At 38.2% G+C, this 25,779-nt stretch overlaps 1 protein-coding gene across 1 annotated transcript; it reads right to left on the bottom strand.

The window, feature by feature from the left end:
• Positions 1-6,594: 6,594 nt before the first annotated feature.
• On the bottom strand, positions 6,595-25,344 carry PLSCR4 (phospholipid scramblase 4). Its single transcript, XM_081235286.1, has 7 exons — positions 25,244-25,344; positions 17,699-17,934; positions 14,308-14,350; positions 12,935-13,161; positions 10,976-11,137; positions 9,459-9,617; positions 6,595-8,587 (listed from the first exon to the last, which is right to left on the bottom strand). Exons 1-7 carry the CDS (start codon positions 25,314-25,316, stop codon positions 8,534-8,536), a joined length of 954 nt encoding a protein of 317 aa, XP_081091412.1. The 5' UTR covers positions 25,317-25,344; the 3' UTR covers positions 6,595-8,533.
• Between the last annotated feature and the right edge of the window lie 435 nt (positions 25,345-25,779).

Raw genomic sequence — 25,779 nt, 5'->3', positions numbered from 1 at the left:
CTACTGCATGAGAGAAAATATTTGCAAATCATATATCCAATAAGGAGTTAATACCCAAAATATACAAAGAACTCATAAAACTCAATAGCAAAAGACCAACAATATAATTTAAAAATGTGCAGAGAATATGAATAGATAACTTTCCAAAGAAGACATGCAGATGGGCAACAGGCACAAGAAAAGATGTTCAACATCACTAATCACCAGGAAAATGTGAATCAAAACCACAATGAGATATCACCTCACACCTGTCAGAATGGCCATCATCAAAAAGACAAGAAATAGGGATTCCCTGGTGGCGCAGTGGTTGAGAGTCCGCCTGCCGATGCAGGGGACACGGGTTCGTGCCCCTGTCGGGGAAGATCCCACATGCCGTGGAGTGGCTGGGCCCGTGAGCCATGGCCGCTGAGCCTGCGCGTCCAGAGCCTGTGCTCCGCAACGGGAGAGGCCACAACAGTGAGAGGCCCGTGTACCACAAAAATAAAAAAAAACGACAAGAAATAACAACTGTTGGCAAGGATGTGGAGGAAAGGGGTCCTTTGCACACTATTGGTGGGAATGTAAATTGGTGCAGCCACTACGGGAAATGTTATGGAAGTTCCTTATGAAAGTAAAAATAGAACTGCCATACAATCCAGCAATTCTACTTCTGGGTATTTACCCAATGAAAACAAAAACACTAATTCAAACAGATACATGTACCCTCATATTCACTACAGCATTATTTACAATAGCCAAGATATGGAAACAACCTAAGTGTCTACTAAAAGATGAATGGATAAAGAAATTGTGGTATATCTGTATATACATGTATCTATCTCTATCTATCTATCTATCTATCTATCCACACACACACAATGGAATACTACTCAGCCATAAATAGAAAGAAATCTTACCATTTGTGAAAATATGGATGGACCTTAGGAAGTTTTGCTACAGGAAACAGATAAAGATAAATACTGAATGATTTCCTTTATATGTGGAATCTAAAAAACAAGACAAAACTCATAGGTACAGAGAACAGAATGGTGTATGCCAGAGGGGAAGGGGGTTGAGGAATGAGCCAAATGGGTGAAAGGGAGTCAAGATGTACACACTTCCACTTATAGAATAAATAAGTCATGGTGATGGAATGTGCAGCATCGTGACTATAGTCAGTAACATTGCAGAGCATACTTGAAAGGTGCCAAAAAGTTAATTTTGTATGGTGACAGATGGGAATTAGAGGCATACCTCATTTTATTTCACTTCACTTTATTGTGCTTGCAGGTACTGCGTTTTTTACACATTGAAGGTTTATGGCAACCTTGTGTAGAGCAAGTCCATCAGTGCCATTTTTTTCCAAAAGCATTTGCTTGCTTCATGCCTCTGTATCACATTTTGGTGATTCTTGCAATATTTCACACTTTTTCAACATTATTATACTTTGTATGGCGATCTGTGATCAGTGATATTTGATGTTACTACAACTTGCTAAAGGCTCAAATGACAGCATTTTTTAGCAGCAAACTGTTTTTTTTTTTTTTCCGGTATGTGGGCCTCTCACTGTTGTGGCCTCTCCCATTGCGGAGCACAGGCTCCGGACGTGCAGGCTCAACGGCCATGGTTCACGGGCCTAGCCGCTCCGCGGCATGTGGGATCTTCCCGGACCGGGGCACGAACCTGTGTCCCCTGCATCGGCAGGCAGACTCTCAACCACTGCGCCACCAGGGAAGCCCGCAGTAAAGTATTTTTAAATTAAGGTGTGTACTTTTTTTTTTTTTAGACATAATGCTATTTTACACTTAACAGACTACAGTATAGTATTCACATAACTTTTAAATGCACTGGGAAACAGAAAAAAAATTGTGTGAATCACTTTATCACAATATTTGCTTTACTGTGGTGGTCTGGAACCGAGCCTGCAATATCCCAAGGTATGCCTGTAGATTTATTGTGGTGATCATTTCATAGTATACAATTATCAAATTATTGTGTTGTACAATTGAAACCAATATAACATTATATGCCAATTTTACATCAATAAATTTTTTAAAGATAACAAATGTTCATTGAGCATCTTAAATGTACAACTGTCTTGAGCTCTATGTTTACTGTAATAAACCATCAATCCCCGCTTTGTTTGATGTAAATTCACTAAATTGACCATTTCAGTTACATCCACCATGTATTGAGTTTGCCAACACACTGTAAAAATGCATCCTACTCATCTCCAGCCGTGCCAGGAAGTTTACCTGAGCTTATGACACAACCAGCCAGCCTGACTGTCTGATTAAATGGGACAGAAATATATCACCCAACACTTTAGATTGTGCTAGTGACATGGCCTCTATTGAATATGCCAACATCCCATTGAGCACATGTCCACCCTGCTCCTCAAAGACGTGTATTTTGTTTAAAAATCTGTCTCATCCACTAGCCTGTGAGCCCCTGAGAGTAGTAATTATGTACTTTTCACATTTGTGCTTCCCTCTGCTTCAGAAATAGCTCAGTGTCTGAATTTAGAAGATGCTCAATAAAGTAATGATTGATAGAGTGAAATAGTGGAGAGGATGTTAAAACTTTTTACAGGCTACTATAACAAATATTGCAAAAATATATCCACTGACTTTATTGTTATTCGTTAGGCAGAGGTGAATGTCTACTGAGTGAATGCCTACCGTGTGCTATTACTAACCATACTACGTATAATCATGTAGCGTACTATGCTGCCTCACTCTGACTACACTTAGAATGTATCATTCTGTTTTTCTCTTTTCTGGGTTTTACAATTTAGGAAGCTAGAGGCAAATGGGAAATGCATTCTTCAATGGTGGACCAACTTATGGGAATAGATCCATTTTAAATATGAGCTATCACCAGCCAAAAAGCTGAATTTGGTATTCATTGATTAACCCAGACCTATGGGTTTCCCAAGCTTGCATCTTTCAGTATAAATTACATTAAACTTTGACTACTGGGGGGAAAAAGGACTGAAAAGTAGCCAGCAGTCCCATCAGAGGCAGGATGACATTCCCCAGAATCACTGCTAATTCTAGACTTGAGCTTAATTTAACATCTAGTTTGGAAAATTCAGCTAGTAAATTAGTCTAGTAACCAGATTTTTATAAAATTTCTGGGAAATCTGTCATTAAGAAAAAAAAATGTTTGAAATGTACCCTTCACCAACAGTTAGAAATTCTAGCAGCTTTTCTGCATGATATACTGGCAATGAAACCATACTTAAAATTTAAATGTGTCTTAAATAAGTGAATTACAAATAAGCACTTATAAATAACTTGGTTATATCAGAAAGCTAGTTATTCCTACAAAGTCCAAAGTCTTATTTAAATATTGTCCATGTCAGCTATGGGTGAGACGCAAGGTGTGATCTATCCTGAGGCAAATTGTTCTCCAGCTGTGAACCTGTGAAACCAAACAAGTTGTGTGCTTCCAAAATACAATGGTGGGGGAGGCATAGGATAGACATCTCCATTCCAAAAGGGTAAAACAGGAAAGAATAAAGGAGGACAGTTCCCAGGTATGTCTAAGACCGAACAGGACAAACAATGTTAAACCCTAAGGCTCAAGAATAATCTTCTTTGACTCAATGATATGCCTTATAGACCCACTGGGATGGCAATATCGCCCAAGGGCTCAGTAGGAAGGCCTGTAGCAACTCTCTGCCTGGGCTCCATGGCTCTCTGGGTCTGGGGTCCTTGGCCCATGAGTCTCCCAGGTGGCCCCATCCTCTGAAATTTAGGTAAAGGCAGCCATGCCCCGCCAGACCTGTGCCAATGGAGACAGGGTCGTATGGTCATCACCAAAGTTTGCTGCCTGTGCCCTTTGGAAGGGCAACCTCTGAGGCCCATGCTACACTGGGGGTCTACCAGAGCTTCATCTGGGGTGTTGGAGGAGTGTGGCACAGACTACAGAGATCAGAGCCCTACATGTGAGATGGCACCATACAGCTGGCACAAAGGTCTCACAGGTGCTGGTGGTCCCTTCTTTGAACCACTCTGCTCCCCAGGCCCTTGCACTAAGGGCCTGTGTTGGGAGTGGCAGCTCTGTTGATCTCTGAATCCCCTTTGGGGGTCGTTCTTCATTGCCTTGGAGAATAGTGCCTGGCTTCTGATCAGATGGCTGATCCATACTAATTTCCTTATCAGTCACTTGACCACGCCCTTAGTGTTCTCGTTTTTTGCAATATGGATAGGCTGAGAATTTTCCTAATCTTAAGTTCTGCTTCCCAGTCTTTAGGGAAAAAACTGGAGCTGGAGGAATCAAACTCCCTGACTTCAGACTATACTACAAAGCTACAGTAATCAAGACAATATGGTACTGGCACAAAAACAGAAATATAGATCAATGGAACAGGATAGAAAGCCCAGAGATAAACCCACGCACCTATGGTCAACTAATCTATGACAAAGGAGGCAAGGATATACAATGGAGAAAAGACAGTCTCTTCAATAAGTGGTGCTGGGAGAACTGGACAGCTACATGTAAAAGAATGAAATTAGAACGCTCCCTAACACCATATACAAAAATAAACTCAAAATGGACTAGAGACCTTAATGTAAGACTGGAGACTATAAAACACTTAGAGGAAAACATAGGAAGAACACTCTTTGACATAAATCACAGCAAGATCTTTTCTGATCCACCTCCTAGAGTAATGGAAATTAAAACAAAAATAAATAAATGGGACCTAATGAAACTAAAAACCTTTTGCAAAGCAAAGGAAACTACAAACAAGACAAAAACACAACCCTCAGAATGGGAGAAAATATTTGCCAACAAATCAATGGACAAAGGATTAATCTCCAAAATATATAAACAGCTCATGCAGTTCAATATTAAAAAAACAAACAACCCAATCAAAAAATGGGCAGAAGTACTAAATAGACATTTCGCCAGAGAAGACATACAGGTGTCCAAAAAGCACATGAAAAGCTGCTCAACATCACTAATTATTAGAGAAATGCAAATCAAAACTACAATGAGGTATCACCTCACACCAGTTAGAATGGGCATCATCAGAAAATCTACAAACAACAAATGCTGGAGAGGGTGTGAAGAAAAGGGAACACTCTTGCACTGTTGGTGGGAATGTAAATTGATACAGCCACTATGGAGAACAGCATGGAGGTTCCTTAAAAAACTAAAAATAGAATTACCATATGACCCAGCAATCTCACTACTGGGCATATACCCAGAGAAAACCATAATTCAAAAAGACACATGCACCCCAATGTTCATTGCAGCACTATTTACAATAGCCAGGTCATGGGAGCAACCTAAATGCCCATCGACAGACGAATGGATAAAGAAGATGTGGTACATATATATACAACGGAATATTACTCAGCCATAAAAAGGAATGAAATTGGGTCATTTGTAGAGACGTGGATGGATCTAGAGACTGTGATACAGAGTGAAATAAGTCAGAAAGAGGAAAAAAAATATCGTATATTAACACATATATGTGGAACCTAGAAAAATGGTACAGATGAACCAGTTTGCAGGGCAGAAATAGAGACACAGATGTAGAGAACAAACGTATGGACACCAAGGGGGGAAACTGGCGGGGGTGGTGGTGGTGAGATGAACTGGGAGATTGGGATTGACATGTATACACTAATATGTATAAAATGGATGACTAATAAGAACCTACTGTATAAAAAAACAAAATAAAATTCTAAATAAATAAATAAATTCTGCTTCCTTGTTGCTTAACAATTCCATCTTTATGTCCATTCTCTCAGGTTGAATTTTACTGCAAGCAGTCAGGAGGAGCCAAGCTGCACTTCAACACTTTGCTTAGAAATTGTTTCAGCTAGGTATCCCATTTCACCACTTGCAAGTTCTACCTTCCACGAAACACTAGAACATGGACACAATTCTGCCAGAGTTCTTGGCCACTTTACAATAAGGTTCACTTCTCCTACAGTTTTCAATAACATGTTCCTCATTTCCATCCTGGTCTTTATTGTCCATATTTCTACCAATATCCTGTTCATGTTTAATTAGGTATTCTCTAAGAAGACTGAGGTTTTCTCTACAGTTTGCCTCTTTTCTTCCTAAGCTCTCATCAGAATTATCTTTAAAATTCTGTTCATGTCAATATAGGCTTTTACCAGTATGCACCTTAAAACTTCCAGCCTCTATTCCTCACCCAGTGCCAAAGCCAGTGCCACATTTTTACATACTTGTTATGCAGCATCCCCATTTCTTGGTACCAATTTCTGTCAGTCTGTTTGGGCTGCTATAAAAAATATACTGCAGACTGAGTGGCTTAAACAACAAACATTTAACTCTGGAGGATGGGCATTCCAAGATCAAGGCTGGCAGATAATAAGGGCACTAATCCCATTCATGAGGGCTCCATCTACATGACCTATCACCTCCCAAAGGCTCCACTCCAAATACCGTCACACAGGTAATTCATAAATTTGGGGTGGGGGGTGGAATACAAACATCCAGTCTATTGCAAAGCCTGAATCACAAGTCAAAAATAAAACAGTATTTTACTATAAACTATATTATATTTATTTAGAAGCCAAAAACAATATGATGAAACATGAAAACACACACATTTCAGAGAATGGCTTGTTTTGTTAATCAATCTAATCAGTTTTACACAATGAAATATTGTTAAGAAACATAAAAATTATAATATAAACTGTAGTATAAATATATAAGAAACATAGTATTATTTTTAAAGAAAGAAATTGTAAGAGACATGTTAATATCACAACAACTTTAAACAGAAACTTTAAATGTCATGCTAGAAATAATTATTTCTTAGTATTATGCATCAGGTCTTAGAATGTAGGGATGTAGGCAAGTAAAAATTTAAAGTTTATATAGTAAACTTTCTGAATACTATTGTCTGATTTGCTATATCAAATGTCAGACATCATTATAAGAAAAAATATATCTGCCCGCTTAAGACTACAATTGCCTTAAATATAAGGTAATTATTATTTTAGAAACAAGCAGTTTTTACATTTTTTTAGAAAGCTAGTAGTAGCATATAAAAATGAACATTACAAGAAACTGGGTGAAACAACATTTACCATGAAAAGATGAATATAATTTTAAAATGAGGCACTTTTCTTTCACTTCAATAGGAACTGTGGGTGAAGGCCTTCATCTCATACCGAAGAACACTCAGTCTTGCTTCTTTTAATAAAGAGCAGTGGAAGAATACATTCCATTCTATGTACTGGCTGTGTTGAAAGAACACAGTTCAGGTCCAGATAGGAAGCTAAAGTGCAGTAGAGGCAAGTTGCTTTATCAGAGTGTATTCACTAATACACTGTGATTTTAACTAGTTAATACAAACAAGTGTAATTTATACTTTTACTATGTTGATCCAAATAATCTTTACTGATAAGCTATAGATCCCAGAGAAGCAGCATGTTTGCTATGTTTTATCATTTTCTTTGCATAGATACAGATTTATCTATCATTTAAATAAAAAACAGCAAAACAATATTAAGCAGTGTCTGCATTTGTAATTTTTGCTTTTACAAAGTGCTACGCAGAATGTCACATTTCAAAATTTAAAAACAAAACTCCAACTCCTGCAATTTAAACAGCACAGTTCAAATCAGGGTTCTTCTTGTAAGAAAAAAAAAAATCATCTCCTCTGTGTCATATCAAATGAGACACAGGTTCAAAAAAATAGGCAATCCTAGAGATTCGACCAAACCTATTTTACATGTAAGACATCTATAACCAAGAGAGGTTAAATGTATTAAATACAAGCTTCTCATAAGGGCACTGATGTCTCTAAATTGCTCAGAGATCTAGATTGGTTAATGGCCCTGGTAGTCTGACTCTATCTTCATACAGAGGCATCCCCTGATTGTGTATGCTAGTAAATGAGGCATGGAAAATATAACCTTATGATATGAAAAACATGTTTTACTTTGTAATAAAATAAAAATTTCCATTGAAACTTTTATGAAGTTTGCAAAATAAAGTTCTGATACATTTGCACAAGTAAAATTTTCCTTGTGCAATAAAACATAGTATTTCTCTCTGCCTTCCATTTTATTTTTAACAATGAAAAGTATCACTATTTTCACCTGGAATCAAATTTGTCTTCAGTAACTGGACATGTTGATGGAGAGGAGAAGGTCAGAGTTAGAAGCTATATTACTCTATCTCAACAAAGATTGCTCTAAAATGCCCACCATTTTACTATCAATTAATGTGAAAGCTTTGGGATTCATTTTCCCTCATCTCATGTTTAAAGTGTTTTCAAGTTCACTATATATATGTTTACTTGGTTAATGGGTCATAACTTTTTCAGGTAAACTCCTAGTCTACCAAGTAGACAGGTAGACAGATACTCAATTGAAACACGTTTAGAGGTGTTCTTGCATTTACACTCTCAGCCTACCTGTCAAAGCTAATACCCAATAACAATAATCTGCAAGAGCAGATACATATATTTGTGAATAACTGAGGGCCGACTGTAAGCCCAACCAACTTTTCTAAATTTTTTTCATTAATCAGAATTGCTGATTTGCGGTATCCATCAATTATGAGTGGATGAACGTTGTGGTGGAGAGCTTTCAAAATACATGAAGTCCTGAAATTGGAAAAAGAATTATATGTATAAATATCAAATTAGATAGATAAATAATTATATACATAAAGAATGTAAATAGATAATTAGGTGCAACGCACAAAATGTTATCTTCATAATTTATCAAGTGATCTCATTCCAGTTAAGAATAAATCAAGCTAATGAAATCTTCATGAAGAGAACCTAATATGAAGAACAGCAATTGCAAATCGGAAACTGTGGGTAGTCAATAAGTTTTCCATTTGGGGTACCAATTAACTAAATTTTCATTGCTGAAAGGAGGAAAAACTTGATAATCAATATTAAAAATGTTAAATATACCAATTGCAATATGCTAATTAGGTTTTTAAGGTAAATGCTATCAATTTTATTTCTATGCTTTACTTATGAACATTAGCCACTAATCAGACAGGAATACAGCAAGGAAATTGTACCTAATAAATCTAGAATGGTACAACACCAAGGTGTATATTGACAAAGAGGTAATAGATGAAGGGAAAGAACATCGGCTTTAGAGTTACTTTATTTCACTAAGAAATCAAAGAACAGGCATCTTTAAGTAGTGAGAACGATAAGTAACATGAAATGATGACAATTACACCCACTGGATGCCTAGTATCTTTCAAGCACTCTCCTGGCCTCTTTATTCATATGATAGGTAATACTCATAACCCTGAAATATATATATATAAGTATTTTCATTTCCATTTTACATATAAGGAAACTGAGGCTTGCAAGTGTTAAACACTTTGCAAGACATATAACTAGTAAGTGGCAGAGACAGCTTCAAATCTTATTGCCTTTCTACTGCACTACACTGCTTCTCATCAGAAAGAATAATTCTCTCAGGATAACTCAGAAGCAAAAGGCTTACAATGAGGAAGCAAGCTCCAAAAATCATGGCTTTCATTGTCACATCCAGGTCTAATGGGAAGTGAATTTCAAAGTGGTCAGCATCGCTCATTGCAGATAACACACCATTCCACTTCCGAGTAATACTGCCGATACTGGATACACCATCAAGGGATATGACCTAGAAAGACAAGAATGTGACTTTATGATTGAAAGGTGTTAAACTACATGCTTTATTCTCCTGTTTATAAGCAGTTTACACTGAAGTAGTATAAATATGGTGCAGGAAATGACTATAGTAATAATATAATTTCAAATAGGGAATTATGGCCAAGAAGGGTTAAGTGCCTTGCAACTGGTTGACAACCAAGCTGGGGAGTATCTTACAATTCTCAGGCCAGTGTTCTTTCTTCACCCTCAAATGAGTTATTAGGGAAGCCTGTCAGAGGAGGTATGATTTAAACTGATTTTGAAATTCTTTTTCATACAGCAAAGGGTGGGAATTGGGGATTGGGAGGGAGTCTTTCCCAGTCAAGGGAAACATGTTAGCAAAAGCAAGGTGGTATGGTTCTTTTCACTTCACAAAATCCGTATGATCACTCAGGCTTTTGTGGGCCCTGTCTTCTTAAAGTATGTCAGAATCCCAAAGGGCTTCAGCTTCTAGAAGGCACTTGCCACAAGGATAATACCCAAACACTACATTTTGGTGATTAAAATGATCCACACACCCTGCCCTCGAAATCTGGCTTATCTACATTTTCTATCTATCTATAACAGCCTTTTAATAAATAAGTAATGGTTGATGATATGGTTATGTAAAATGAGAACTAAGGAAAGTTTATCGGGTGTCATAGAAAATATTTGAAGGAGCAATTTTGGATTATCAATTTTGTTGAATTGCGAGGCATTTAGAAAGAACTTTTTAAGAAGCCCAGGAATCTCCTTTGTCACAACTGTTAAGAGTAATAAGCTATCATTTTGTGGCCATTGGGATGAAGGCAAAACAGAAGGATTTTCCTTCTTACAGAAAATGTTATAATCCACTATAAGATTTATCCTTGTTTATGAGTGTTGTCTTGTTTCTTGAGGATGCAGACAGACTTCTATCTTGCAAATAAGCAATTTGCACAACCTCTGGGGTGCTCTATTGGTTCTGTGATATGTGGGGCCTTTTCATTACTCAGGACCTATATTCTGTTCCTGGAAATCTCTGGTAAAAATGGTTAGTGAAATACAGCCAAGAATAAAATAGATGGATTAGGTTAGGCTATTTACTCTCAGGTTAAATGTTTTAAATGGTTTTTTCTTATCTTTATCAAACACTGAAATCATGCAAAAGAAGCTAACATTGTGGAAAACATTAAGCAATCCCCTAATGATAATTTGAAAATTTTTCAATGTCAACTGGTTAGTTAACTCTTTCTTCACATTACTTTATTCATTCACACACACAAAAAATCATCTAAAAGCACATCATTCTGAGGTCCATTAGTAGATGTAGAAAAAATAGTAGAAACATTTATTTTTACATTTGTTTACCTCAAAAACAGAATCTGAACCACAGCCATAGGTTGAGCATGGCCCAAGCACTCCCATCATATCTTCTTTCTTCTCGTTTTGGATGCTGTACACTGCCCTGCACAGGTTCCAGTGATCGGCAACAAAGCCAATGGTGACACCAGGAGGACACTGCACCTCCAGCTGCAAATGAAGCAGTGACAGAGGCGAAGATGCTACATGTATAAGTATACACATACACAGATACACACAACCTAGGTATGTTCCTAATTCATTCAAGAACTAGGGAAAATGTCACTGGGAAAGAGTCTTCCATTATCCCCAGGCTATTTCTTAGGGTTATATTTCAGTGAACAGCCTTGAGAGATGAAGTCATGTTCCCTTTGGGACAAAATTACTGCTTGTTATAAAATGGTCAGGGGCTTCCCTGGTGGCTCAGTGGTTGAGAGTCCACCTGCCGATGCAGGGGACACGGGTTCGTGCCCCGGTCCGGGAGGATCCCACATGCCGCAGAGCGGCTGGGCCCGTGAGCCATGGCCGCTGGGCCTGCGCGTCTGGAGCCTGTGCTCCGCAACGGGAGAGGCCATAGCAGTGAGAGGTCCGCGTACCGCAAAAACAAAAAAAAAACAAAAAAAAAAAGGTCAGTTCTCCAAGCTCTATGTCCCTCAGCTGCATATGTAGCATCTACCTGGGATCCTCTGCGTCACCCCTGTAGAACTTGGGGATGAGGGGACCTACGCACACGTGCTGGAGCTCATGCTGCTTACTGTGCTGTAATAAAGTTCTTTGCCCCTGACCTAGGGGTCTCATGTCTTCTGGCACAATCCATGAAAAAGTAACATGCTAGCTTCTTAGACTGACACCTCAGACGTGACAATTGTAATAGGAAACAAAAGAGAAAAGAGGCATTCTGAAAACTGTATGTTGTGAAGACAACAGAATGTGTGTATAAGTATAGGATGAAGTGGAGATTCATCTCAAATATAAGACTCTTATTACACAAAGACAATAATGACAAAGGAGTAAGCTATCTGACAACTGCTAATATTCACTGAGCACTAAACTATTTGCCAGGCACTATGCTAACACAGTTGACATTTATTTACTATATAATCCTCAAAATAACCATCCTATGAGATAGGTACTATTAATATCTCCATTTTATAGGTGAATAAATCAAGGCACAGAGGCTATAAGTAAATTCTATTGAAAATGCTGGTACTTAACATATAATTAAAATCCCAGTAATCCTAGAGGTATTTTTTTCTGCCCAGTTAATGTATTAAGAACACTGAGGGTAAAACAGGTTAAGTAAATTGCCCACTTTTAAGTAGGTGGCATATTTGAAATTCAAATTCTCTTGGATCCCTCTCTAAAACTCTTCTTTCCCCTGTAGCAAACAATTTTCCTAGGGCAGCACAGATTATAGAAGAGCAACCAAACTGTAACTTGGCACATATGCTTTCTAGTTCCAGCATCTACCAAGTGTAACACCATCCTCAGGCACTTATTCTTTTTTAGCCACCCTTTCTTTATCTGTAACAAGGTGTAGATTACGATGGGTAGAGTAAAAGTATCTGAAGTTTCTTCCGATTCTATTTAAAAGCATGTCTACATTTACTGTGACCTTATTTGGGGATATGTAGGAATATTTAGACAAATGTGTGTTCTAGGTAACAGACTAATTTCTAATTCAGTAGACACAACTGATAGAATTGCAATCACTGACTAAATAACCCTCATTTGTGCTTGACACCCCCAACTAGCACCTGAAGACATGAACTCACATGAAAAATGTCTTTGTGGTTTTTCCATAGGTAAGACAATTTGGCATTTGGCTTCCTTCGTGCCCCCTTACTATCTCCTTCTATTCTGCCTGTGCCATGAAAGTCCCCTCCTGTGTAGCTTTGGAAGGAGCACAACCGTGCAGGGAAGAGTTGGATCAGGAAGAAACAACGGATGAGATTTCTGTCCTCTTACCTCTTGCCTGGTGGAGGGGCAACAGAAGCAGCAGCAGGTGCATCTGAAAGGTCTCTGCATTGTCATGATCTCTCGGCCCATACAGTCAGTGACCCGGAGCACAAAGGGCCTCAGTGTCCGATAAGCATTCCTGGTGTAGTCATCTGTGTCTTCGGTCACAAAGTAAACCATCTGGCCCAGGTTGTTTTTAATATCATATGTATTATTAGTTTCAAAATCTGTTATCACTAAAAACAAGAGAGCCATCTTATTTTAGAAGCAGTTAAAGTGGGCCTCAAGAAGTCCTTTTGTAGTATTTCACAGGGGCCTAAAGCAAAAGAGCTTTTTAAAAAAATTCAGGTGAAAAATATGCAATTATTAGAATGCCATTGTAATTCATATGCCCTACAAGTATATAAGTAATTTTGAAATTTTAAAACATTTCTTTTAAGAAGTTCAGTGTAAAATGATTTTTAAAACTTTTCCACATAGAAGCAAAGATTGGAAACAATATTCCTGGAGTACTTGAATTAAGAAAACTTTAATTATAAAAACATTTAAAGGGCTTCCCTGGTGGCGCAGTGGTTGAGAGTCCACCTGCCGATGCAGGGGACACGGGTTCGTGCCCCGGTCCGGGAAGATCCCACATGCCGCGGAGCGGCTGGGCCCATGAGCCATGGCCGCTGAGCCTGCGTGTCTGGAGCCTGTGCTCCTTAACGGGAGAGGCCACATCAGTGAGAGGCCCACGTACCGCAAAAAAAAAAAAAAAAAAAAAATTTAAAGGAAATTATACACCAGACCATGAATGAATCAGCTTATGAAATATGCCGAGAGGATTAGGGTCATTACTAATTGCAAATAAGAAAACCAACCAAGAAAGGTCAAAGGCTCTCTGTGGAGGTAAAATGAATGAAATGACGGTGTAGATCTGATACAGTGAGGGGAACTGAGAATGGACATTGTGTTTACCGTGATTTTTTCTTACTTCCACAGCATTGGACTTAGAACTCAGCAGACTGAGACTACTTCCAGCTCTGCCATTGATTAGCTGACTAGGGTGCCCTTGACTAGCTCGTCTAGTCTTTTTGCTCCTTTTTTCCCTTGTTCATGAAAAGTAAATATTGGAGGAGTTGAGATGGGTAAAGGATAGGGGGTTCGACCAAGTAAAAATGTGAAGTCCTTTTGAAATCTGAGAGCTCATGTATGATGTGTTAACAGATAAAATTATACAAAGTTAAGTCCCTTTATTACTTTCTTGAAGATAGGGTAATAGAGGATAGTCTTTTCTCTTTGAACCACTAAAAAATGATCAATATAAATAAGGAACTAGATATTGGATAATGCAAATTTTCACCTGATTCAAATATTGCTGGACACTACAAAATTATACATACTTTCCAGGGGTTCAAAATGCTGAAGAACATGTATGTTGTCCAACTGTTGGGATAGAACAAAGCAATTAGGAGAGAGAGAAATAACAGAATCAAATCAAACCAGTATTAGAAAAAAACCTGATGAGACAGAAATTAAATGTATCAATTGATACAAAAATATCTTTCTGAAACTGAATGGAATCAAAAACATTTTTATCAAGCAAAATCAGCCCATCTGCACCTGATCAGATGATTATTAGCAGAGCTGTCCAGATAGAACACTTTCCTCCAGATCCACTGTAAAATATTGAAACAATTCTCTAAAATATCAGAAAATCATCTTCCTGCTTCAGTAACAGCACCTAGAAGAAGCTATGTTGCCTAGTTCAGTTCCTACTCATTGGTCTCTCTGATATGTCACCCACAGACTGGAGTTGTCAGGAGGTCCGGGACAGTTTAACATGGACCAGCCACAGAGAAGCCAATTTTCACAGTGGCTTAGGGAGAGTGAATGAGGCAGGGTGGACCTTGCACAGGAATGTCCGATCTCATATTACTTCACAGCACCTCTGAAAGAGGTTAACATACTGACTTCCATTCACTTGGGCTGCTGATGCCAGGGTCTTCTCTAAGTGCAGACTTTAATAGGGGAAGATCCAAGAGAGCTGGAAGCATGTGAATAGGATTAGGGCAAAGGAGAGGAAACATTCTCCAAGGATAGAATCCCTTGAAAAGGGAGGTTGGTAATACCATTAGACCAACTTCTACCTTAACTTTACTGAGGAATCACTGTAAATATAAACACTTTGGTCCATCATCTGTTATTACTGGAGAACATCCTAGCAGAAAAGAAACCCCGTTAAGGACAGACTACTCATATCTATCTAATTTTAGATAATTGAGATCATTAGATCATTCCTAATGCCTGAGCCCAGAACATTGCCTGAAATGCCATATTTTACCAAATGTTTGTTGAATACATTAATTAATGAACACTACATTACTGTGGTAATAAATAAAATTTAAAATAATGTAACCTGACATAAACGTTTTGTGGCGTGATCCATTACAGGAGGTATAGAGAGGATACAATCTTTCTCTCATTAAAAAATTTTTCTTTTATGAAAACACAATCAGGTGAGAGGGCCTAAACATGTCTTACAAAATTATCAAAAGTGGCCACTAGGGTGGTTTACAGTCCCTTTGAAAAACTCTAGGGACTCTTAAACATCTATAACTAAAAACTAAAAATATTCACCACTTGGTAAGAGCTTCTACTGCTGAGCAAAATATTCTAAAGAAATGCCTGTTACTGTGAAAGAAGTTTACCCAATAAGATACTACGGTTGTTAAGAAGCAGTTCTAACAAAGTGTGGAGTCACTGGCCAAGCCAATATTCTAGAAATAATGTAAACTTGCTACTCTGGATGTTAAAGTGTCAGGATAGTCCTGATAATGATTCATGTAATTTGCACACGAGATGGCAAAAAGACTATGATAGGGACTTCCCTGGCGGTCCAGTGATTAAGACTCCACACTTCTACTGCAGGAGGCATGGGTTCAATCCCTGGTCGGGGAACTAAGGTACAGCCAAAAATAAAAAATAAAAAATAAAAGGCTAGAATGAAGAAAATGCTTGGATGCCTGGCTCTGTGTCTTCCACCTACATACAAGGTGTTTCAACTAAAAACATCCATACAGCTATTATTCACTGGGTGGGTCGCATGTGCCAAAAATATTAGGCACGTTACAAACCTTATCTCATTAAAAATTCTCCTAACAACCCAATAGGGTAGGCATCACTAGCACTATTTTATAGATGATGAAATTAAAGCACCAAGAGGTTAGAAAATTTACTCAAGTAGTAGAGTGAGGAGAGAGTAGAGCTAGAATTAAAACCCAGGTTTGTCTGGCTCTAAACCTGTTTTGTTTCTTTTTCAATTTTTTTTAAACTAAAAACATTGCTGAAAGGGAAAATAGAATTCATAAAATATGCCCATTTAACTTCACTGAAAGTAATAGATTAAGAAAATTTTTTAATATTTAAATGAACAATATTAAAGCTATACATTTTTAAAAAGAAATGACTCCAGATATTGGATTTCTAAGGAAATTTTCTATATTTATCATCAAGTAAAAAATAAACTTTCTAAACTTGGTTAACTTATAAGCATTTTATAAGCTTCCAAAATAATGTAGGGGTTACTCTAGCACTGTACCTGAATGACTGGCTTTGTCAATATTTTGCCAAACAAGAGGTTAATAAAGTTTTTGGTTTATGTAAAATCCAAATTTTCCTGATCCAACTGTATTACTTTCCAAGATCAACACTATAACTTTGTAACAATGGTTTTCAATGCACAGGATTAACAGTCAGTATGTAAAACTGAAAAGAGAAACATGTCAACTCCAAGGAACATTTGGTTGACTACAGTGGGGAGACATGTATTGAGAATTGGCAAGTGCCTTGCTTATAATGTATCAATATTCCAACACTTGCTTTTTCTAAAAGTGAAACATGATTTAGTAGTTTCTAGGGGATTTGCAATACTAGGTTTATCTTATTTCCATTAAGCAACATTTTTATTTCTGACATGGGTTTTTAAACAATACCATTTGGTGGTACACAAACCTGTGGGCATGTTGCCCCAGTTTCTGAAATGGGTGGCCTGGTCCTAGAATGTCCATATAGATAAAAATAAGGGAGTCTCTGTGTTGTGGAAAGGGGTTCTCTGGAACTTGACCTGAAACCGTATCCTTGGAGGTCCTCTATTTTTATTTACCTTGTATGCTTTGGGAGGTGACAGGACTGGTTGATGAAAACTATGGGTGGTGATAGTGGGAAGCAGCCGGATAGCACAGGGAGATCAGCTCAGTGCTTTGTGACCGCCTGGCGGGGTGGGATAGGGAGGGCGGGAGGGAGACGCAAAAGGGAGGGGATATGGGAACATATGTATATGTATAACTGATTAAATTTGTTAAATAAAAAAAAAAAAAAAAACTATGGGTGGTGAGAAATAGCAATGGCCTGAGGCACTGAGTGATTTACTCACTGTCTACCGTTCTGTTCTGTTCTTTGTAATGTTGCTTTTCTTGACATTCAGCCTTTACTTCTAAGCAAATGACACTCCAATTAACATCTCTGATAATTTTTCTTCTGTTCCAATTCCTAGTTTTTAAACTGCCTTAGATAGGACATCTTGAATGTCTTAAAATTCAATATACAACCTTCACAAAAACCATACCATCCCACCAAAAATATCCTTATCTTCTTTGTTCCCCATTCACATTTCTGAAATTAGCACTACCACTCCTATAGTCTCACAAACATCTGTCATCACTGACCCATCACCTTTATCCACTCTATCCAGTCATACTTTGTAAGAAAATAATTTGGATTTGTGTGGAGTACCTGGGCTAAATATTCCAGACCTGGAGGACAGTTTGGCATAACAGTTGGCATTGGCATCCATACTATTGGAGCAGAATGTTGTGGTGCAGGATATTTTCCAGGCTGGTACTGGATAGGATGGCTACCACCAGTTTGCATGTACAAGGGGAAGGTACTGGGCTGATGTGGACTGTAGTATCCCACAGGCAAGCCTCCTGAGGGGACTGCAGGAGGAGGGAGAGCTGGTCCAGGGGGCCCTGCGTTCAAAAACAAATGAAAGTGTTATACATTATGAACACTACAATATATTGGAAATTAGCATAACATTTTACATGGAGATGATATGGATCACACAACCTCCACTTAAAAATAACAAGGTGTGGGCTTCCCTGGTGGCACAGTGGTTGAGAATACGCCTGCCGATGCAGGGGACATGGGTTCGTGCCCCGGTCCAGGAAGATCCCACATGCCGCAGAGCGGCTGGGCCCGTGAGCCATGGCCGCTGAGCCTGCGTGTCCGGAGCCTGTGCTCCGCAATGCGAGAGGCCACAACAGTGAGAGGCCTGCGTACTGCAAAAAAAAAAAACAAAAAAACAAAAACAAGGTGTTCCATTTTACAAGTAGGATGTACCAAAATGTACTAAGGGGATTTACACATGAACTCATTTAATCCTCTTAAGCCTTATGAGACAATTATTTCCATTTCAGAGGTACAGAAGTAAGGCTGAAATATCAAGTTAACATGTTAGCCTCTAGGCATTAGCTTCCTTCTTTGGAGATAATAACATACCTACTTCATTAGGTTATAGTAGGATTAGCGCAAGGCCTAGCATATAATTAGCATGGTTAATTTTTTGTTTCTATGTTTACTGTTATTGTTTAAGGGCATAAAGATAGTAAGGTCTATTTAACTTCAAAGGGGTTCTTTTTTTTTTTTTTTGCGGTACACGGGCCTCTCACTGTTGTGGCCTCTCCCATTGCGGAGCACAGGCTCCGGACGTGCAGGCTCAGCGGCCATGGCTCACGGGCCCAGCCGCTCCGCAGCATGTGGGATCTTCCCAGACCGGGGCACGAACCCGTGTCCCCTGCATCGGCAGGCGGACTCTCAACCACTGTGCCACCAGGGAAGCCCCCCAAAGGGGTTCTTTTAATGACTGCTATCTAACTCCAGAACAGTTTCATCACCTGTCCCCAAAAATCCCATACCCATTAGCGGTCATTCCCCATCTTTTCCCCCAGTCCCTGGAAACCACTATCTCTATAGATTTGCCTAATCCAGACATTTCATATAAATAAAATCATGTGACATAGCCTTTGTATCTGGTTTCTTTTACTTGGCGGGTTTTCAAGGTTCATCCTTGAACTTTGCATTAGTACTTCATTAATAAAAACTAGTGAAATAACAATACTCATGTCAGACAAAATATACTTTAAGACAAAAACTGTTACTAGAGGTAAAGGACATTTTATTATAGTAACAGAAGTGTCAATCCATCAAGAAGACATAACAATTATATACACCTAAAAACAGAGCTTCAAAATACATGAAGCAAAAACTGACACACTAAAAAAAGTGAAATAGGCAATCTAACGAACAATAGTTGGAGGTTGCAATACCCCACTCACAATAAGGGATAGAACACCTAAGCAGAAGATCAAAAAGGAAATAGAAGCATGAACAACACTATAAATGAAACAATACATAACAGGCATGTATAGAACACTCTACCCACAACAACAGGCTAAACATTCTTCTCAAATGCACATAGAACCTTCTCCAGGATAGACCTACTGGTTGGCCAGAAAACAAGTCTCAACAAATTTAAGATACCTGAAATCATACAGAGTATATTCTATTACAATGGAATAAAACCAGAAATCAATAATAATAGAAGAAATTTTGGAAATCACAAATATGAGGAAATAAAACAATACACTCTTAAATAAACAAAGAGGTAAAAAGAAATCATGAGAGAAATGAGAAAATACTTTGAGATGAATGAAACAAAAGCACAACATACCAAAGCTTAAGGGATGCAGCTAAAACAATGCTTAGACGGAAACTGACAGCTGTAAACACCTACACTAAAAAAGAAATATCTCAAATCAGTAACCCAACTTTCCACGTTAGAAATAAACCAAACCCAAAGCAAGCAGGAGGAAAAAATAAACACTGAAGTAGAAGTGAGTGAAATGAAACAGGAAAAACAATAGACAAAAATCAGCAAAACCGGGCTTCCCTGGTGGCGCAGTGGTTGAGAATCTGCCTGCCAATGCAGGGGACACAGGTTCGAGCCCTGGTCTGGGAAGATCCCACATGCCGCGGAGCAACTGGGCCCGTGAGCCACAATTACTGAGCCTGCGTGTCTGGAGTCTGTGCTCCGCAACAAGAGAGGCCACGATAGTGAGAGGCCCGCGCACCGCAATGAAGAGTGGCCCCCGCTTGCCACAACTAGAGAAAGCCCTCGCACAGAAACGAAGACCCAACACAGCCAAAAATAAATAAATTAATTAATTTTTAAAAAATCAGCAAAACCAGAAGTAGGTTCTTTTAAAAGATCAACAAAATTGAGAAACCTTAAGCCAGACTAACCAAGAAAAACAAAAATAGACTTCAATTATTAAACACAGGGGTGAAAATGGGGACATTACTAAACTCTTCCAGAAATTAAAATGCATCATAAGGAAATATTATGAACAGTTGTATGCAAAAGCAAGGTCCTGTGCATGGTCCCTGCACACGGCACCACCAAGGGGGTGGGAAGACCACCTAAGCTACACCTCCTGCCCAACCCACTGATCCATCCCTACCCTCACCCCATTTAAGGAACCAGCTCAGCCCCTGCCTCGGGGAGTAAGCAAGGCCACCTGCTTCTTGTTCTCGCTCCCTCTGCTGTAGCAGGAATCCCAATAAAGCCCTGTTTGAACTTCTCATCTGGCCTCTTAACAATTTCTGTTGATTAAATTGTCCAAGGACCTGGGTCTGTAACATATTCACTGGTAGACGCATAGTATGTGAAGGGATTAGAGAGGAGGGGCAACTAACCTAGGCAGAAGAGATACCCTGTGATGTAAGTGCTGACACATTAGACCCAGCCAGCACCTTTACGATGAGCAAAGGTTTTAGATACAGCAGGTACAAAACGAGCAGCTGCACAGGGGAAGCTCAGTACCACAGGAGTAAAGGCCATGCATATATAGAGATTTAGCAAACAAAACAGGAAGGAAGGTGGGGAGGAAGTGACGATTATGAAAGACCTATGCTCTGTGCAAAGAACCTGAACTTTATGCTGGTAAAATGTAAAGTGGAGTGACCAGTTTTACATTTAGAACCTTTAGGAATGAGAAGGTTAGATTAGGAAGGAGGTGCCTGCAGGAGTCTAGATGTGAGGTAAGGAAGTTTAATTGTAATGAAAAGAGTAGAAAGTGGAGAAATAATAATCGACATTTAAGAGACCTATTGTGTTGGTAATAGACTGGATATGAGGAAAGATTCTCAAGTTTCTGACGTGGGTCCCTGCAGGCCTCCAGTGTAGAGAAAGAACAGAGGGCACGTGTTGCGGAGCAAGATGCCCAAGATGCACTGAGGAATCACTGAGTTTGAGATCCTGGGTCACCCAGGGCAAGTGGTCTACAGGCAGGTGGAAATGCAAGTTTAGAGCAGAGGAGACTGATGTGGGTAGGGGCTAAGGGATTCGTAAGTGGTTAAAGGCAAATGAAACCATATGGGGTATTCCCAGTATAACTCAGGAGAGTGTAAAAGGACAGGTGAATGGAAGAGGTGAGAGAGAGGACAGGGCAGGGCAGGGCTGGACAGGGGAGTGGCCCAAGGACCTCTGGGGAATACCGGTTTTTAAGGGTAGAGAACACAGACCTCTTGACAGAGACCAGGAGTCAGGAGAGACAAATGGAAAAATAATGGTAACTAGAAACAATGTTAAATTAGAGCTAAGTGAGAAAAAAAAAATTGCTAATGTCTTTAGAAAAAATGGAGGAAATTACATGTTTCAGTTTGTTGTGAAGAATAGACTTTAATTCCTTTAAGAGCTGTTTAAGAGTACCCAAATTGGATTGGAAATCGGATATCCTGCTCATCTTTTTTTTAGAACTATTATTAAAAAGCATACAATGCACCTAAAAAGTCACATAAACTATCTCAAAAATACTAATTGTTATATCATTTCAATGAGTTGATGATTAATTCTTCTGGTATTAACCATGTGATTTTAAGATAAAAGTACGTCATGGAACAAAATTTGAGGATCAATAAATTAGAAAGGAAATTACAATTTAGATTATGGTGCTATTCAGTTTAGAGACTATACTTCTAAAAAAATTGCATACAAATGTATGTAATCAAATGATTTTTATTATAAGTATGTATTATTCAGAGATGTTAAGAGAAGTGAAGAAAAAAACATAATCTAATTACGTGTGGGAAATGGTGTATGTTTTATACTCTCTTTTAAGCTTTAAAATTGCCGTTAAGGGTTCTAATTGTTCTGCAGGAAAACACAACGAAACATGTTTAACTTTGTGTAACTACAGTATCCCACACTTATTTAAATAAAGAACTCTGTTACGGAGCATTTTCCTACCAATGCTAGTGTGAGAAATACTGCTTTATGGGATTTGTGTTTTCTTAGTTATTTTGAATATTATCATCCTTTTTTATTTCAAAAAAGTATGTCATTTTCCTCTTTAAATAAACTACATATAACAAAGGTTTCTTTATTAACTATGTTTTTAAACATATTTGGCCCAAAATTATTTTCAATGGTAACAAATATCCAGTAATGTAATGCAAATGGAATTATATAATTGAATTTAAGGAAATTCATTAAAGCTAAAATTTCAAGTATAGTATTTCATGTTCCTTAATGTGAATCAAGGGCACACAATTTGCATCAGTATAAATAAGTATATAGTTCAGCCACTAGATGGTGATCACAGTGAATTTTTGTTGCTGATTTTCATAACTGAAAATTCATTAGTTGTGCTATTTTTTTGATACAGAAAGGAAGAGACAGACACTTTCCCAGATGAGCAGAACATGATTTATAACCAATGTTTACTTCTTAGAAACGGTGGAGTTTCTGTTCTACTGGAACCTAGGTTCTTAGATATAGAGTGATTGGTGGATCTAAGACAGATTATGTAGATAATGTTGATAGCCACTGAAGTAAAACATAGAGAAATGTATATATAGTGATATTACAATGTAGGGTTGTCAAAAACTTGGATTTAGCAGGGGTTAAGCCATAATGAGGGGTTATACTGGATCAGATTCACCCAACATGCATACACATGAGGGAAAGAGGAAAAGGAAGCCCTGTTTTCAGAAAACACTGCAGGGCCAAAGGCTACCTGAGCTCCATGAATCATATGTCTGGAGCCAAGACAACATCCTTGCCATCATCCTGTGGATACTGGGGTATCTTCTGCTCTTTCACAGCCTAACTCACTGGTTTCTGCCTCTAAACAAACACTTAAATATATATTTAAAGAAATATCACTATACTTTATCATTTTCTAAATCACTAAAATGTATTTGAATATAATCCTGATTAAAACTATTTCCTTAGTCAAAAGTAAGAGTTTTTTTTTTTTTTTAAGATGTTTTAGGACTTTAATGTCCTTCACATGGTCAACATAAAACACTGACAATGGATGAACAATAGGGGAAAAGACTGTTCAGCGAAGTTCTTCCTGAACTCACGGCATCACTGGTCAAACACCATAAAGAGAGAGAGGCATGGACATATATACACTACCAAACGTAAGGTAGATAGCTAGTGGGAAGCAGCCGCATAGTACAGGGAGATCAGCTCAGTGGTTTGTGACCACCTAGAGGGGTGGGATAAGGAGGGTGGGAGGGAGACGCAAGAGGGAGGAGATATGGGGATATAAGTATACGTATAGCTGACTAACTTTGTTATACAGCAGAAACTAACAGCCACTGTGAAGCAATTATACTCCAATAAAGTTGAAAAAAAAAAAAGTGACTCTAATCTACCTCTTGAGAGAAAACAAAAACAAAAACAAAAACAAAGACACCATAAAGAGAACAGTCACATGAACAGTAAGGGAGTTTAACAGAGATTTTTAGTTTAACAGCATAACTGAAAAACAAAGAACCAACCAAGTAAGCAAGCAACCAACCAACCAACCAACTGTTCTTCTACCCACTGAAAGGAAAGTATAAATGAATCAGGGAGCTTCCAAATCTTGTGAAGCAGCTTAAAAAGGGAGAGGGGAGGGGGAAGGGGAGGCACACAACTGTTGAGTACGTAACACTCTAATGCACAAGGTCAAGGATCCTAACATTCTCAAAGTCTCAACATATATATATACCAACAAGAACCGTATTATTAGAAATATAAAGGCACAGAGATATAAATGCATAGAGATATAAACTATTTGGTATTAAAAACAGACCTTGCTATATAAACATGTAGTATGTCACTTTTATCTCTTTATGAGAATAACAGTATTAAAGAAATATCTCCAGTTTGCCTTTTAGTCTGGAACATCACAACACGGTCGGTGGTGACCTGAATTAACAGCTGCAGAATCCAGAAGACCCCACTGCTGTCATCTTGCAAAGGATCCAAATTCAGCACCTAGAGGGCTCCACCCACCCTCCATGCTGTGTGTCTGTGTCTCTAAAAGTAATAACCTGCAATTTGCATATAATTAAACCCATAGGCATCTTTGAATATGAGATCTAGGCAGAAAAAGTAGCAGCAAAGACAACAGTAGCTAGAACTTAGTAGAAAAGCAAGAGAAGATTTTTTAAAAGTTTCCACTTCAAGTCAGGATTAAGGTTATGTTTCAACAGCTTGGCTTAGCTGTGGATGTTTTGCTGTTCTCTGGGAAAAAAAGAAATCTATCATAAGCATGTTCATTCAAGAAAAATACTGCGTTTGTTTAGTTTTTTTAGCCATGACCAAGTGAAAAAGTAAGTATTTTTAATTTTAAAGAATTTACATATTGCCCCAATACGTAGGAGTATCTCTTTTCCTGAGTCCCTGAGTACAGTATGAGTTGTGTATTCAGACTTATAAAAATATTTGCCTTACTACAAGCTCCTGAATCAGAACTCAAAGCCATTCACTTCCATTTTTCTGCACTTCTCCTGCTATTTGTCCCAACCAGACTGTCATGACCCCGAGCTTTTGGACATATTATTCTTTCTGCAAGGTATGGCCCTTTCCCCCTTTCCTTCGAGTGATAAATTCCTCACGTGCCAGTAAAACTTGATTTCCTCAGTTAGTGCTTCCCTCAAATCCCCAGTAGAGACAGTTACTGCCCTCTGTGCTCTTCACAGGACAACGTTCTCTTCACATTCAAGCAAAGAGAATGCCATCAATGTTTGCACAACTTCCTTCCTAAGACAGGAATATAATTCTAATTAACATCTAGTAAACTACTCGGCACGCTGCAGGCATCCAGTATTTATTTACTGAATCATTCCATTAATTAATTAGTTAATTTTAAAAGCAATCTTAACTATGAGTATGGTTTTCTGGAGAGGGGAAAGATTCTTTCTGAATATTTAACCTACCTGGTACAAAATGGGAATTGTACTCAGGAGGGGCAACAGGCCTTGGATCAGGTGATTTTATTTGATTCTCCATTTCATCTGCAGGTTGTTCAGGGCCTGTGGGGACTATATTTTAGGGGAGAGAAAGGGGACCTGATTTACAATAGGAATGATAATATGATTACAGAAGATATTCATTTTTTAAATTTTGGTATGCATCAATGAATATAACCAACATGACATACACTCATTTTTTATAAAAAAACAATTCATTATGTATATTAGACATCAGTCTATTAATATATTTGATGAATTTTTAGCCTGAATATGGACTTAAAAATAAAGCTAAGCAATTATATTGTTATGATCAAAGCAACAAGCTTTCATGCTAGTGTTCAGCTGACTTGATGCTCATTCCTACCTATATAAACTCCTTGCACAGTAGCAAAACTTCTTTCTCCTATTATATAATAGGGAGAGTACAGTCATTTATAGAGTGCATCTGATTTATTCCCGAATCCTTTTTGGAAAATGGCTGTGTTTAAATAAATTCAAAG

This window comes from Mesoplodon bidens (assembly GCF_964165515.1).
Source record: "Mesoplodon bidens genome assembly, chromosome: 5".
In the NCBI taxonomy this organism is placed as follows: Eukaryota; Metazoa; Chordata; class Mammalia; order Artiodactyla; family Ziphiidae; genus Mesoplodon; species Mesoplodon bidens.
Note: the sequence above shows the minus strand (reverse complement) of the source record. Positions and strands in the feature narration are given on the sequence as shown.